General features: G+C 40.4%; 1 protein-coding gene across 29 annotated transcripts in view; it reads right to left on the bottom strand.

Annotated features, from left to right (window-relative positions):
- Mff (mitochondrial fission factor) overlaps positions 1–16,286 on the bottom strand; it is a 28,241-nt gene extending 11,955 nt beyond the window's left edge. For 9 of the 29 annotated variants that reach the window (XM_006245195.3, XM_006245197.4, XM_063267011.1 and 6 more), the window contains exons 1-5: positions 16,091–16,274; positions 11,708–11,928; positions 9,906–10,075; positions 4,945–5,033; positions 3,305–3,379 (exon numbers count right to left, since the gene is read on the bottom strand). In XM_006245195.3, the coding sequence (XP_006245257.2) occupies positions 3,305–3,379; positions 4,945–5,033; positions 9,906–10,075; positions 11,708–11,888 (515 nt within the window). In that variant the 5' untranslated portion in view covers positions 11,889–11,928; positions 16,091–16,274. Of the gene's footprint in view, positions 1–3,304; positions 3,380–4,944; positions 5,034–9,905; positions 10,076–11,707; positions 11,929–12,933; positions 13,104–13,855; positions 13,961–16,090 lie in introns of all 29 variants that reach the window. The other 20 variants (XM_006245198.4, XM_006245200.4, XM_006245204.4 and 17 more) reach the window with 11 other exon arrangements.
- Between the last annotated feature and the right edge of the window lie 3 nt (positions 16,287–16,289).

Below are 16,289 nucleotides of genomic sequence, written 5' to 3'. Positions count from 1 at the left end.
CATGATCTAAAGAGAAAGGTACAATAAATATAAAAACTGTGCTTTCCAAAGACTATGTAGAAGAGAAAAATCTAAGCCAAATCTTGGCACATACAGAAATTCTAAAACAGAGCTTCAAGATGTCAAGACAAACAGTGTTTAGAGACCGACAATCCTCTGGAATATATATATTTCCATACACAATATGCACACACGTCAATGTATAATCACACATACATAAAAAAATGTATACATACATATATAAAAAAGTTAGTGTATAATCTGATCCATAGGACTTGGCGAATTCTGTAATAAACACCCTAAATAAAATAGCTGGGGGGCAAGGGGCAGTCACAGCAAACAGTGAAGTGTTAGTGGCTGGAGTGCAGTCCATGTGTGGGGCATGCATTTGCATATCCTTTAGACAGAAGAGCAGAGACCTGAAGCATCTGTGTGTGAGAAGCCAGGCTGACCTCATGCTTGTGATATGTCACCAGGGACAGGATTGTAAACTTCAGTTCTGGGTCACTATTCACTAGCATTCTGGAGATACTGGGGAGTGGGACAAGGGGGTGAGGTGAAGCTCACAGGGGAGAAACCTGTAGTCAAGTCGCCCTTCCCTTTTGGGGCTGAAACAAGGGGACAGACAGGTTGACAAAGATGGAAAGACAGACCAAAACTGCAATAAAGGAGGAAGGAAATTCCAATGTTACAGGTTTGGGAAAAATACACTTTTTATTAAAGCTATCAGCAAAACTGGATAGATTTCATTAAGCAAGTTTTAAATTAGTACTGTTTCTTTGATTTTGGGGTTCACAATGAGCGTTTTTGAGTATCATATTAACAAGTAACCTAGCTGTAGAATGAGCAATTATTCATTTTTAGTATTTTGAATCTTAAAGCAACAATGGATAAATTCCAAATTTATACTAAAGTTTAATGGATTTTTGTCCATTAAAATAGAAAAAAGTTATTTATTATTTAAATTCCAATAGTAGGCTGAGGACCCTGGAAAGTACTTACTCAGCACGCCTGAGGTGAGCAGGTGGAAGGAATGGAAGGAGGGAGGGAAAGAAAAAGCAAAACAGAAAGGAGGAGAAAGAATCTCAAAATACACACAGGAAATGAAGCGGCCATCTTCTAAAATAAACATAAACTAGTTTCAGATAAACGGCAAAGAATGCTCAAGATGGAATGAACGTAAGGTTGGATTCTAAAATAATCTACAAGTACTCATTATATTCCTAATGATTAATTTTAATGCATATCAGGAAAATCAATCAATAAAAATAAATTTAAAATTAAAAAAATCTATGTATCTTTTCAAATTCTAAGATTTTATGATCATATGAAATGTTGACTCTGCCATAAACCCTTAACTTAATAGAAATATTTATGTACAACATTAGAGAATGACTTTAAGTCCTACAAAACAAAACACCTTAAAAGAATTTCCCCCAGCACCAGGGGTAAAACCCAGGGGACTAAATATGCCAAGCCAAGTCCATCGTCTATCGAGCTATAGCCCCCAGATCATGACGTCAAGTCATCAGTATCAATCTCTTAAAGATATTTGATCAAAGAAAAAAATTCAAGTTTCAAAGACTGGTAAGAAATTTAAGTTTTTTCTCATTTACATAGCAGTCCTCTAGACACAGCAAAAACAGAACAGGAGGGGTTACCTATAAACTGATTATACTGCAAGGTGACAAAATTATCTTAAATAGAGACAACAATTTAGTAATTTTATCTAAATTAGGAAAATAATTTAGCAACTTTAGGTACTCCTATACACATTTTAATCAATAAATTTCATTGAAAAGAAAAAAAACAACAAAGAAAAACAATGTAAGCACTCTAACAGAAGTCAAGTCTTCAGATGGAGTTAACAGTGGAGGGAGAGAGAGGTTCTGGGTTTTTAACCTCTGTCTATTCATTACCATACCAAAGTTTCTATTGTTTAATTTTGACAAGTTAACTATTGTAAAATATAAAAACATAATACAAGGCACTGAAGGCTATTGTTTAATTGGAGATGGTCTTAATACATAACTTAATAAAAAGGCACTGTTATAAACAGTGAAAACTGTTATAAACAGCAAAATGTCAAGTTTAGTTTTTAAATAGTTTAACAATTTCTTACCATGGCATTTCATTAGTAACAGTTCTGCCTCATGCTCAGACTCCACATAAGGGTTAAGTAAACAGTGGCTACTCAAAGTCAGCAAAGTCAGAATTCAATGAAAATCAGTGACTGGCACAAGCTATTAAGAGAAAAGTTCAAAGTAAGAGAGCTCTCTCCCCAGGCTTTCGTAGGAATGATGGTTCTCAAACTGTGAGCTGAAAGCCTTTGCTGAGAACTAGCCTCTGAAAAGGCAGCAAACAAAACAAAAAGCCAAGAACCATTTTTGTTGAAAAGCAAACTCTTCATTTCTCTGGGACATTCGTGTATTTATTCCAATTTTCCCCGTGGACAATGTCTCAGTATACAATCCTGGCTAACCTGAAACTAGCTGTACATAGCAAGGTTGGCCTTCAAGAGCTCTCCTCCCCTCCATCTGCTGGATTAAATGTGTGCTCAGCACACCTGGCCTCTCTGGGGCCCTAACCATTAGGCACCTGGAACCTGCTGTCCTATCGCTGCGGCAGGTCAGTGAGTCCTAGCAGCACAGAATGGACCAGAGCAAGACAGAGTGCATGTTCTGTGCAGGTTGTGTGCTGACCCTAGAGGCTTGCATATGCTGCTTCAATTTTTACACTTCATACCAAAGTGTCCCACTGTCAGGAGTAGGCAGTCATTTTCACACCCTGTTTGTCATATTGATAGAAAACACGGGTTTAGTGATCTCAGAAGATGGCTCCAAACATAATTTTCTACAGGGAAACAAAATAAAACAAAACCAATTTTGATGACAAGCTGCACTTAACACTATTTTTCTCTGGATTAAAATTAAGTAAGAAAAAATGCTGAATGTAAAAACAAGATCTAGATTGCTGACCCTTGCTAAGTGTAGTCTGCAGAGAACTCAGGGGCCAACCAAACCAAAATACAGAAAAGGAAAAAGGATTCGGTCTTTGTGTGCAGAAATTGTTTCAATTTCCTCTCATCTATATCCCAAACCATAGAAGACCTGCTCAGGCGCTCCACCAGCCCCATTTAATAGAGTATATATATACTGACAGTGTGAGAAGTCCTGAAAAGAACTGGAGCAGAGAGTTAGGGTATTATGTGTCAGTTACACACGGTAACATGGGTTAGTATTAACAGAAGCCTGCAGAATTAAAGCAACCCTACTTGGGAAAAGTAGAGCAGATAAAATCTTACGTGTACTCCGGTGCAGAAATCGATGACTGGAACCTTGAAATTTTATTTCTTGGGGCAGAATCTGATCTGTGCCACCTTAAATAATAATTATGCTTCTTTTACATATTCAGCTTTTTTTTATAACAACTAAAATGCTACACGATTCTACTGTCACAATTCATTTTGGTGCCAACAGGCGACAACAATCAACCTCATTGTCTCTTTAAAGTAATTAAGAAAACAAGGCCCGTGGCCCTGCTCATTTGCACTTCTCTTCTTGAGCTGTAGAAGAAGCTAGAGTGGAGGCAGACAACAGTTCATGTATGACGGTCCACAATCAATCTAGAAGTCAGAAAGCTTTAAATAGAAATTTAATTATAAAATTAACAATGGTAGGAGAAGAATGGGCAAGCCTTCATTAATATTAAGATCTTTCTTATTAGACATCTAGCAAACACCAGGAAGGCAATTTAAAGAAAAAAAGAAAACCATGTGTCTATCAACCTCTGATGTTAAGAACTTACACAGCCTTTTCCGTTACCTCCATCCAAACTCAGTCATCAATACTATGTACTTTGTGGAAAGGTGATACAATACTGAAGTAACCATGCTTTCACTTTAATGATATAGAAGGTCAATTATGGGCCTAAACAGCAAGTCACAACTTAAATAGCAGGAAAGCCTATTAGAAGATTCTGCTGCCCTACAAACTACACATTACAAGTAGAAAATATTGAATTAGAGCTGTTGTTGTTTTTTTTACCCACATTAGCCATAAGACTACACTGTGGAGTCTTTTTACTGTTTGTATGTCTGGAAACAGTTTTAGAAAATCAAGTTTCATGGGTCTGTTGACATCTGGCATCTAGAAACCTCAGGAAAACATACATTCAATCATTAAAAAAAAAAATCAGGTTAATAATGGTTGAGCCTTTCAGACAGTCTTTCATGTAGGAGACAGCTATTCATGTTAACCCAATTTCTTCCTATGTAATCGTTCAGAATGACTGCAGCTACTGTGAGAGACTCTCCGCATGGTCAAAGCCCTCACAGTTTTCCCTTGCACCCAACATAAGAGAACAGAGTTTGAACAAAGCAAGCAAAACTTTCCATTTGAGATAGAACCTCACTGATTGGTTACAGATGCCAGTGAATGTGCTCATCAGTAGGCTTCTTTCATTCACCTCTGAGTATTCACACCCTGCTGCCCTAAGAGCCCATTCTGTACCACTGTACCCTAGGCCAGGTCTAAACTACAACTGAATTATGGTACCCTGCAAGAATGATAATTGTCCTGTGTTCTTGTTACTTTGTAAGTTCTCAAAAGGAGACTGTCATCTCCTGATGTTTTGAGTTCCCAGAGAAGCTAACATGTTTGACATCATAACGCGTTTCCAATGAATTCATGAAAACTGTCCAAAAGTGAATGAGAAAGAATATTCACTTTACATAAAAGTGCCAGACACATAGAAGAGAGACACAGAAAAAGTCTCACAATGAACGAAATCACCAAGTTTTATGATTATAGAAAGTACAAGTACAAAGTGATTTCCATCACTGTAAAATGAATTTTAACAACTATGAGAGTGATTTAGAAAAGCTATGTACAGACAAGATACAGAAGAAAATCTATAATGATACAATGCCACGGTTCTACTCACATGGAATCGTTTCTGACCAACTGTCCATTCTGGCGAACAGCATTTTCACTCATAGAGCGTTCTCTTTTTAGCCTGCCAACTGCTCGGATCTGTTAAGGTGCAAGCAAAGGGAAAGAACAGGATTAAATAGCTCAGAAGCTATTTTGCATAAAAACCACAAAAGTCCCTGTTCAAGGCTACTCACAAAACTATAAGGAGCTAAGATAAGCAAACCCAGAAGCAAAGCCTACTCAATATAGACAGGTAAGACTTGAAGCCTTGTTAATTTTTCTCCCCCCAACTGTGTGTGCGCGCACGCATGTATGTCCGTGCGCGCGCGCATGTATGTGTGTGGAGATCAGCCCTGGGTCCTGTGGCTCAAACCCAGGTGCTCCTGCGTATACAGCAAGCTCTTTACTAAGGAAGCCTCTCCCCAGCCACAGGTCCATACTCATTATAATGCTCATAAACAGGAGTGTCTGCTTACTTCTAAATAAAAACTATTCTAGTTTCTTTCAAGTAAGCACCAATCTTGGTTTTGGTAAAACTGTCCTCTCTCTCCCTGAGTCTATAGAAAACTTTTCCCAGGACACAGTTAATTATAGGATGTTCATTGAGTTCCTTATGCAAAATGGTATAATATTTTATTTATCCTTCCCTACATCTCCATACTTACGATATATACTAATGGTATATAAGGATGTACAAGGTGTGTATATAGGTACGACACCTTACCGTTTAGGGAATGATGACAAGAAAAACATCTGTACCTATTTAGTACAGACATAGCCATTCAAGGTCTGACTACATAGTACACACAATCAGGGAACAAGTAAACAGCAAGGAAGGACTGGGTGTTAAAGCAACACTGAGGGGAGTCTGTCTGATAACACAGAGGTCAGTCTGGGGCCTCCTGCAAGACCCTTTTAAAGTTAACCCAAGAATAAGAAAATGTAACACCCCAGGATCAAGTCCATTTTATTTATACAGAGCGAGTACTGCTGAGTAGGTGGATAAGGATGTGACTGGTACCTGCCTGCCTGCCTGCCTGCCTGCCTGCGGCAGCAGTCATGGCTGCTTTCTTTAAAGTGGAATAGCTTTTGCACATGGCAGCATGGAAAGGAAAAGTTCCTTAGCTCCAGGCTACTTCCAGGAGGCTGGGCCACAAGTTGTTTTGTGTCTAGTTACACAGCACACAGCACTGGACAGAAGACGCACACATACACTAATAGTCCCTACAGCGGATTTAAGCTCCGAGTTATATGTGATTATTTGCAAACAACAAAAAGCCCTTTTATACCTCTGTTCACTGTTCTGTAGACTTGAACTAAGTTCATCACTACTTTAAATCTCTAATTTTTTTAAAATGGTAATTTACTATTTTAAAAGAGCAATGGTTTGTACAAGTGACGTAGCAGTCATACAGTTAAAAAAAAACAGACAATACAGTTAACAATAAATGACAAAAGATTGACAACCAAATTTCTGTGTGTGTATATCTATATATCTGTATCTACATATCTTAACATTCACCCCATACTCTTTTTTAAGGGTTTTTGTTTGTTTTAAGATAATATAGCCCAAGCTGGCCTGGAATTTGTGATCTTCCTGCTTCAGTCTGTGAAATGCTAAAGTTATAGGTGTATATTACCCACTCCAGGCATAATTCTTGCTTTTGCTGGGTCTTGGACTGGAGCAAAGGGGAAATGTAGGTGATAGCATGGAGATTGGAGTGGATATCCTCCCCATTCCAAACACGATCAATTTCCAAAACTCAGAGTACCAACAGTAGAGAGAACAGCTGAGACAATGATTAAGGCTACGGGATAGAAACATGAACAATGTGTCACGGCTGCCTATGACAAGAAGGGTATGTTGCCTAGTCTTATGACAACTTGACACATGCTGGAGCTTTTTTGGAAGAGGAAACCTCAATTGAGAAAATCCCCCAACCAGACTGCCCTATTGTGCATTTTCTTGACCGATGGTCACTGTGGGCAGTGCCAACTCTGGGCTGCTGGTCCTGGATACTACAAGGAAGCAGGTTAAGTGAGGCTTAGACAGCAAATCAGCCATCAGCACACAGTCCATGGTCTTTGTATCTGCTCCTGGCAAGTCCTGATCTGATCTCTTCGATGATGGACTGTTATATGGGATTGTGAATGAAAAAGTCCTGACTCCCAAGTTAGTTTTGGTCATGGTGTTTTATTATGGCAAGAGAAACTCTAGGACAAGGGCATGAATGGTAGTTAAACAATGAATGTGAGTGTACACCAATGTGTCATCCATGTTTATATGTGTACAGTATATACACATATAAAAACCACAAAGACTGTTCTTTAAAATCCTCCTTTCTGCTCCTGCACTTCCAGTTCCTCTTTCTATGGAGAGAAACTCATATCCATGAGTTTTCTGATTTTTATTTAAGCCACTACAGGACATACTGGAGCATTTACGGAGTACCTGGGAGTCTTCATCATCAGTCAGTTCAGGGGTATACTAGAGAGGCTTGTAAATATATATTTCAGGTCAGCTATGGTCTTCTGCTTCTCATTCTCAGAATGGTTTTATCAATTATACCATGGATATTGATAACGACTGCTTGCTAGGTTACCTTTCTGACAGACATCCATAGCTTCTGATAGACATTCTGTGCTATCTTCAGCCTCCAGGGCCACTACCTTTTATGTGTCTATGTCTGCTTTAGCTGGATACAGTCTCTCCTAGTCCTTGAGTTCTCTGGCTATACATCTGCACAAGGCTGACGTAGAACTTGTCACCTGTGGATGCCACTTGACCACTTAGGTTTAAGCTGGTTCCCTTTCTAAAAACATTAGTTCTTTTCTTGTCTTCCAAAATTGGGACATGGCTTACACAGGCCAACTGACATTGCTCCTTCTGGATCACCTGGCACTTCTGGCTACATATGGGGTTCAGTGCTTTTCTGGTTTATTTTACAAATGGGTGACATTATAGTACTCTTCTCTGAGGTAGGGATAGCTAATTTGGGCAAAAGCTATTACAACCTGTCCTATAGGGTCTGGTCTCTCTTTGTACTTCAGTGAAGTTTCCAAAAAGCTTTTGGCAGTTGTAGCTAATCTTTACAAAGCATACAGCTGCTTGACAGATAGCTTGATCTCTAGCTCCATCATATTTTTTGAGGTATAAAATTGTATAGACAAACTCTCTAACTCTTTTTTTTGTAGCTTTCTCTTCACATCTTCTGAAAGAGCTTACACCGGCCTGAGCTGCCAGGGAAGTAACATCTACCTTTTCAGATGTAGCATCCATGTTAGAGCTTCTGCCTCCTCAGCCACACGCCAAATCTACTCTAAGAACCCTGAGAACGGCCATGACTCAGGTACAAAGTTTCAGGCCCTGTTCATGTGGCTTATTAATTCCAGCTCTTTATTAATTCCGGTACAGAGAATTACAAGCCATGATTTTATGTTGGTTAGGGCCACTATTGCTGTAATGAAACACCATGAGCAAAAGAAAGTTGCAGAGGAAAGAGTTTGTTCAGTTCATGCTTCCACACCACAGCTCATCACTAAAGGAAGGCAGGGCAGGAGCCTGGAGGCAGGAGCTGATGCAGAGGCCATGCAGGGTGCTGCTTACTGGCCTGCTCACTACAGCTTACTCAGCCTGGATTTTATAGAACCCAGGACCACCATTCCAGGGGTGGCCTCACCCACAATGGGCTGGGCCCTCCCCATCGATCATTAAGAAAATGCCCGACAGGCTTGCCTGTGGCTCAATCTTAAGAAGGTTCTGAAGGCATTTTTCAGTTGAAGTTCCCTCCTGTCAGAAGACTCTAATCAGTGGCTCGCTACTATAAAGTTAGCAAGCACACAGATGGAAAGAGTCCACTGTTCTCTTCCTGTGTGCATCAATGTCGTCTCATCACCTCATCCCATTGTCCTTCTGAGACTACGCAGATGGAAAACTTCCACCAGGCAGGGTATGATTTATTTTTTCTTGCAGTGTTTCTCATACAGAATCTCAAAAAATGGTTGGCAAGTTAAAAAATAATGTACAAGTTACTTGACAATTTTTAACCATAATTAACACTCAAATATAGTGGTTTTTCTATAGGCAAATATTCAGCATTTTCATATTGGCACCTATGAATACATCACTCCAATTATGTAAGGAGAAACTAAACTTTAAAAAAAAAAAAAAAACCGGCATGACACTACTAGGAATTGCACTAACCTGACTTACATGCCTACTACCTTTGGAAAGGACTACATGTAAAAACCAAAGCAGACAGAGAGTGCCAGTTTTGATAAATGCAAGTCTGCATACTGTTTTCAGAGACTTCAATACTGGTCTCAGATCAGTGGCACTCTCAAGACTTTAATCCCACTGTTGATGCCTTTTACATCTACTTTACCACCAATTTACATCAACAGGGACATCAGTGTCACCAACTCAGTGGGAACCTGTGACCAAACAGCAGGAATGGGCAGTGTCAGCAGAAAACAGTTTTCTCAGCTTTGTTTGCTAGATGATTTTATAATAGGAAGACACATTCATTATTTCCTAGTACAAAATTTCCTTTCCCAAGAACATAGCAATAAGCATTTTCCCAGATGTTCAAGTGCTGGTTCAATCTTCAGCACTACAGAGAACAAAACAGAAATGTTGAGGTCCTGTCTGCAGCACTGCAGGTCTGACAGTCACACTGTTTTCCATTCACGTCTATGAATGTTGCCAGTCTCATTCACCAGTATGAATGGTTGCAATACTTGCTCCAAGATTTTCACTTTCCCACCACATAACTGTTATGAGGAAAACACACACACACACACACACCCACACACACACCCACACACACACCCATAAGACCTTCTCTGGGTAACTGAAATCAGCTAACACCAATATTGCCATTTGGAAAGCTTCCATCACCTAAGACTAATGTATGCTTCATTGCTGAACTCTTTAACTTTCAAATACAAGCCATTGGTAACTCTCCTTACCTCTTCGCTTTGAGGAGTTGGAGGTGGTCTTTCTAAATCCAGGAAATCTAGCGGTCTCTCACTCAGTGTGAGCACACGTGGAGGTGTTTTCAGCGCCAGAGGTTTAAAGGGAGTGGACTGGATAAGGTCAAGATCTGCTGGTCTTGAAAAGGAAATGTCTTCATTATTTCCTAGGAAAAGGAAAGAAACAAAGGGTGCAGGGGATTTCACAATGGTGTTTTTAATCCTGTCAGATTTGTGTTACAAACTACTGACAGCAATAGTTTCTTTCTGACATTTGGTATTTCACAATTATTTAATACCATGGTCCAGAAACTATCATATGTGTGTGTCCAAAACAATGCAAGCAACCTGTCTCTAAGTCTATAAAAAATTCTCATAACACTGAACATTTCAAATTGGCAAAACATTTGAATAGATGCTTCAAAATGTGATGGTTCGGATGACAAATGTCTCCTGTAGTCTTGGTCACTTGAACACTTGTTCCCCAGTTGAAGACACTATTCGGGAAGTTCTGGATGCAGTGGTGTTGGAGATGGACGTATGGAGTAGGTGACTTTATGATAAAAAGCCTTATTCCAGTCCCAGTGCTCTTGTTCTTGTTCTCTCTGCCTCTCTGCTTTGGGCTTGCAGTTCAAGACATGCACTCTCAGCTTGCTACTTCAGCCACCATGCCTCCCCACAATGACAGTGAGAGACTTCTTGTCCCTCTGGAGCCATAAGCCTAAATAAATCGTTCCTTTTGTAAGTTGCCTGGTCATGGTATTTTATCATAGTAAGAGAAAAATAACTAAACAGAAAAACACAAGCATAGTTCAAAACTATCAATTCCCAGGGAAATGGATATAAAGCAATTAAAACTCTCAAATGTCACTGACAGAAAATAAACATTGCACATCATTTATAACCTGTCAACATCTGATAAAGTTAAATATAACTTATCATATAGCCGTTTCACTGCTAGAGACATGAAGGTGTATGTCCTCCTAAAAGTTTATACACAAATATTCATATGCATGCCAAACTACGAATCTCAGAAAGTAAACAATCCAAATGTCCTCTAGGTGAATGGATAAACCAACGGTAGTGTATCTGTACAGTGTATTACTACCTAATAGCAGTTAGCTGGAAGGAACACATAATACTTGCAAAAATGTGAAATAATCTTAAATCATCACCTAGTCAAGCAAGCAAGCACAGCCTGCAACTGTAGCACTCAGGAGCTAAGGCAGGAGGCTCCTGAGTGCCACTCGAGTGCACTATGTCTCCATCCAGCATGAAAACAAAATGAAAAGTTATACTGGGTTTGATGGGGCAGGCCTGTATCCAGAGCAGTTGAGAAGGCTAGAGCAGGAGGATGACAGGCACAAGTCTGCAAGCTCTACAGGGCAATCAAAGGCACTGTGGGAAACTCAAACCCCAACTCATAAACGAAAAATACAGAGAGGGCTGTATTTTCCAAGAACGCACATGATCCAAGCTTCAAAGCCCATCAGGTGAGAAAAAAAATAAAGAAAAATTATTCTTAGCAAAAGAAGCTGAAGCAGAGTCAAGTGTGGGGCTCCACTTATAGGAGATTCGGAGAGACAGATCCAGTGTCCAGGTACAGACAGAAGATCCCAACTGCTACAGGAAGCCTTCTGAGGTGACAACAACATTCTGTATTGGACTGTGGGGGTTACAGACACTAGTTAAAACTTGTGAAAATATCTTTCTCAATAATATTTAGGAAAACCTAAAATGTTTATAAAATTAAATAACACAAAGGTTTATTGGGAGACTTTGAATCAAGTGTGAGATACCTGTAACCACGATCCTCTCTGGGACTTGCATTATCACACTGGCATTTGGAACTCCATCTTGGAACCCTTGTTCCAGGTCAGCATTTGGTGGTGCTACTTTTAATTTTTCCGGGACCCTCATTCGCTGACTAATACCTTCAGTGTATTCCATTTCGTACTGAATTCGACTAATTTCTGCCATCTCAGCAGCAGTGGGAGAAGGAAATGCCGCCCCACTCACCCTACAGAAGGAAAATGTTAAGATCAGGATAACTGAGTGTTAAGATGTCAATCTTCTCTATGCAGCGATGTCAGAAGACAATACCTTACAGCAGAAAGAGCAAAAGGAACCCTCTCATCACTTGTGAATAAAAGGAAAATAAAAGATCAAACAAAACACATTTCTCAACATAAAGCTTCTGACTTATCATCTGAAAACGAACCCTGAAGATATCGATTAGGAGCAAACTTCTTAAGTATGAGACAAATGCAATACAAACACACACACATAAACATTCTGTGTGCAAGCACATATGCATGCTCCTTATAATTAAAAAATGCCTGAAGTAAAATTAAAAATTCCTAATCAGGAAACTAAGAGCACAGTTCAGAGGTAGAGTTCTTGCCTAACATGCACAAAGCCCTGGTTCAATCTGTGAAACTGCAAAATAAAAAATCCTAATCATGTGGAAGAATCTTGCCTGGACTTAATAGCAATGCAATCAGAAACTGCCATCATGCATGAAATAAAGCCTTTCATCAATGAAAACCAGACTCCAAAGGTAAATAAGGTAAATAAGGCTAATGCTCAATTTACCAAAAACAAAAACAAAAAAGGATAGCCCCTTCAAAACCACACAATGCAAATCAAAACTTCTTACTGCACATGAACCTGATGAGCCAATGGATACTAAATGCACAGATTATATCAATTAGCCCTTAATTGCACTAATTCCAAGTGGTTAAACGTTCATATTCTTAACCCGTATTTAATTTCATATTTATACTCATAGTTTTGAGAAGCATCAAATATCTTTGAGGGAAAAATAGTACAAATGCATAGAGTGAGCTTCTAAATTGGAGAAGGATCCATGAGTATAGGAAGATATAGTTGAAAGAATGATTGCCCCCAAATAAAAAATGCTAAGAAAAGCATAAAAAAGTATGGTTGTCGTATGGCAAGCAGCCTATAAGCTACTGTCTGTCAAACCTCTAATACCAGCTCAACTGAAGAAGAAGTCACTGACCTTCCTAGTGATGTCTCACTGCCCGTTTTCATACTCATTTTAACAGAGCATACACGTCTACAATAGCTATGGGCACTGCTACCCTGTGGTGTTTACTTTACACAACACTTCCCTACAGATCTCAACTGTTTTTGGAGGTGTACATAACAACACGGACACTGCTTTTCCAGCTGTAAAAAAGAAAGAATAAAAATCAGTATTTCAACAATCCATTTTATCAGAGAACTATGAATACAGGTAATCATTTACTTAACATGGCTCCATTTGAGAAACCTTATTTCAAATGTTTCAGCAGTCACTCGTAAGCGGCACCTCATAAATCAGAAAGACGGTTTGAAGCACAGTCCCCATTTCATGACTTTGCAATCAGGGTAAATGAAAGTTCCACCATTACATAAACAAATGTGACATCAGATGGGGAGAAGGATGGCCACCAGAAAACCCCTCTAACCATATCCCCATAGGCTATAAAAGTTGCCAAGAAAAGACAAGTGTAAACGTAAACGAATTTGAGGTTGCCTAAAAATTTGATGTGTAAGTGATGGTTTCCTGAAAAGGAGGCCAAATTATACTAAATTAAAAGCACATTATAAGTTGAGAGTAATACAGCACCGAAGACAGTATAAATGTCGTAATCAGTTATTCTGTAAACTAGGGAGAAAGCAATCCAGATTTCTTCATCACTTCTTTTTTTAAAGCCAGAAACATACTCTATGCCTTAAGAGTGTAAGAGGGTGCTCCTCGGAGACTGGGCACTCAGCCTAGTTGGACTGTGACTGTCAACTAGCTTATTTTATTCTTTTTGCTCAAATGTCTGCTTTTCAAGGAACTCACACACACACACACACACACACACACACACACACACACACAGAGATGGCTTGCAGACTGAGAAAGCAGAGACAAGGCAAGTCTTACTTACAAATGAGAAACAGCAGGCTTGCTACTTGGCACTATCTGCTTCTGGGCTTCATACTAACTCCTTACTGCTCCAATGCGCATGTGCCAGATTGAGTCACCTTTATCCCTGAGGGAGAACAACAGTGACTGAGAAACTAGATGAGACCATTATTAGGAACTTAGCTGGAAAACCTTCAAACAAAAGCCACAGAGATATACAATCTACACTAAGAAACAAAAGAATAAACAAAGAACTTCAAATGTACCAGACTGTTATGTCCTAGAGCAGGGCCTCTATGACTAATCACCATGTAAGGCTGTGGTTCTCGATCCAAGGGTCTCAACCTCCATGGTTGTTGAGTGACTGTCATAGTGGTAACTTTTCTGATATTTACATTACAATTCATGACAATAGCAAAACTGCAGGTACGAACTAGCAATGATAATAATTTTATAGTTGGTTACCACAACATGAGGACTACATTGACTTAATACTATTGCCTCCGTTTTTAGATTTTATGTTTCAATAAAACAGATGAGGACCTAATTGTTTTTCTTTCTCAGTAAACTATGATACTTTGGGTATTCTTTTGTAACAAATAAACTGAATTTGGGGCTGAGGTTTTAACCCCACAGTTTCTGTCATTACCTGCTTGCTGTATAAACTGAGGTAAATCTACGTCGGACTCCTATCTGACACCACAGATCCACTTTCTAGGCCACACCCGAACACCGGCAATGTTTTCCAATTTCGTCAGGATCCCATCCATTACACTCAATTTCTTCCTTAAGTTGGCTCGAGTTTTTAAAAACACAAATCCATTTTTAAGAAAATATTTAATAACTACCTTAGAACCATGAACTCGCTGTATGCATGTAACCATATGTAACAAATCCAAAACTATTAGGAAAAATTAAGTCAAAGTGGATCAAAGGCTTAACAGTAAGAAATGATGGAACTCTGAGTCTGCTAGGCATCGGCAAGGACTTTCTGCAAAGGGCTCCAAGAAGTTCAGGAAACAACAGCAAGAACTGGCAAATGGCATCACATAAAATAAAACAAACAAACAAAAAATTCTGTAGAAGTTAAGAGTGGAGGGATTCTATAGGATCTTTGTTGGGTAGAGATCTGGCAGGGGACTCATATCCAGAATTTTATAAACAACTCAAAAACTTAATAAACAGAACCCCAATCCTCTATCTATTAACAACAAAAAATGTCAGAACAGTAAGGAGAGTAACAGAAGAAACCTTGTACACCTAAAATGAGGCAGCCCTATCAGACAGGAAGGGAGCAAACAGTTCCTCCCAGTAGTAAAAAAAGCATACACTCAGAAACACCACTGAAAAGCTCTTAATTCACAAGTCCTCGAAACCAAAACTTAGACCACCCCCCCACACACACACACACCACCCACCTCTCATCAAACAATCTAATTGCATGCTCAAAATACTAAATAGGGCTCAATCGTCCTACTTTCCCAAAAGGTTTTCTTTGGGGAATCTCATTAGTAGCTAACGCGACTGAGGGAGAGCAAATGTTTCTCACCAGGGAAAAAGGGCATTCCCATTCACCTGCTCCCCGCGGGAGGCCTACATTACTGGGGCACAAGCTTTATTCTTCTGGAATTTAGAGAGCGCCACCAATTCGGAGACAGCGATGCTTTTCACAGAGAATGCGCCCTGCTCCTGTGCTAGTGGGACTGGGACGCTGGTTCCTTTTTTTGTTTGCTTGTTTGTTTTGCAATGACAAGTTTTTAGCAAATGGAGGTCAGGGGCTATAGGGGGACCTGGAATCCAGCTTGTCACGGTGGGGTGCAGGGGATAGCCCGCAATGCCACCGACGAGCAACGATGCTATGGGCAGCCCCGGGCCTCCCAAAGGCAGTTCTCTACAGTTACACGGATTTTACACAAAACAAAGAGTTGCTTTTAAATGCGACAGACTCAAGGTCATACTGCGAGGTGCTTGGGCCCGTGGAAGAGATGCCCGAAAAAGCCCAGATCCAAGTTCACAGGCTTCCTTCCGTTTCCTAATCCCGAACTCATAGGTGTTTTTCGCTGTGAGTAAAATTCGATTTTTGTTCAACAGAACAAGGTGCCGAGGTAGAAAAGGTGAAGAGGCCGGCCCCAAATATTTGCAGGGCAGGGCCCTGCGGACCGGCCAAGGCCCGGGCCACTCCGCCCAGCCCGGAGGGGGGGTGTCACTGCCGCGGCGCTAGGCCCGGAGCCCTGCTTAGGGGGAGTAGAGCACTCACCCTGGGCCTGCTGGAGAGTCCCCGGAGAGAGGGCCGCCGCTCGCCGGCTCCGGGGCGCTCGGGCGAGCGCTCGCAGAGGCCGTTGACCGAGCGCACCGAGGCGCCCGGGCAAAGAAGCGGCGGAGCGGCCGCGGCGGGCCGGGACAGACGCGAGAACGGCCAGGACTGGCCCCTTCCAGGAGCCGTAGCGGAAGTAGGT

The sequence above is a fragment of the Rattus norvegicus genome, chromosome 9 (genome assembly GCF_036323735.1).
Source record: "Rattus norvegicus strain BN/NHsdMcwi chromosome 9, GRCr8, whole genome shotgun sequence".
In the NCBI taxonomy this organism is placed as follows: Eukaryota; Metazoa; Chordata; class Mammalia; order Rodentia; family Muridae; genus Rattus; species Rattus norvegicus.
Note: the sequence above shows the minus strand (reverse complement) of the source record. Positions and strands in the feature narration are given on the sequence as shown.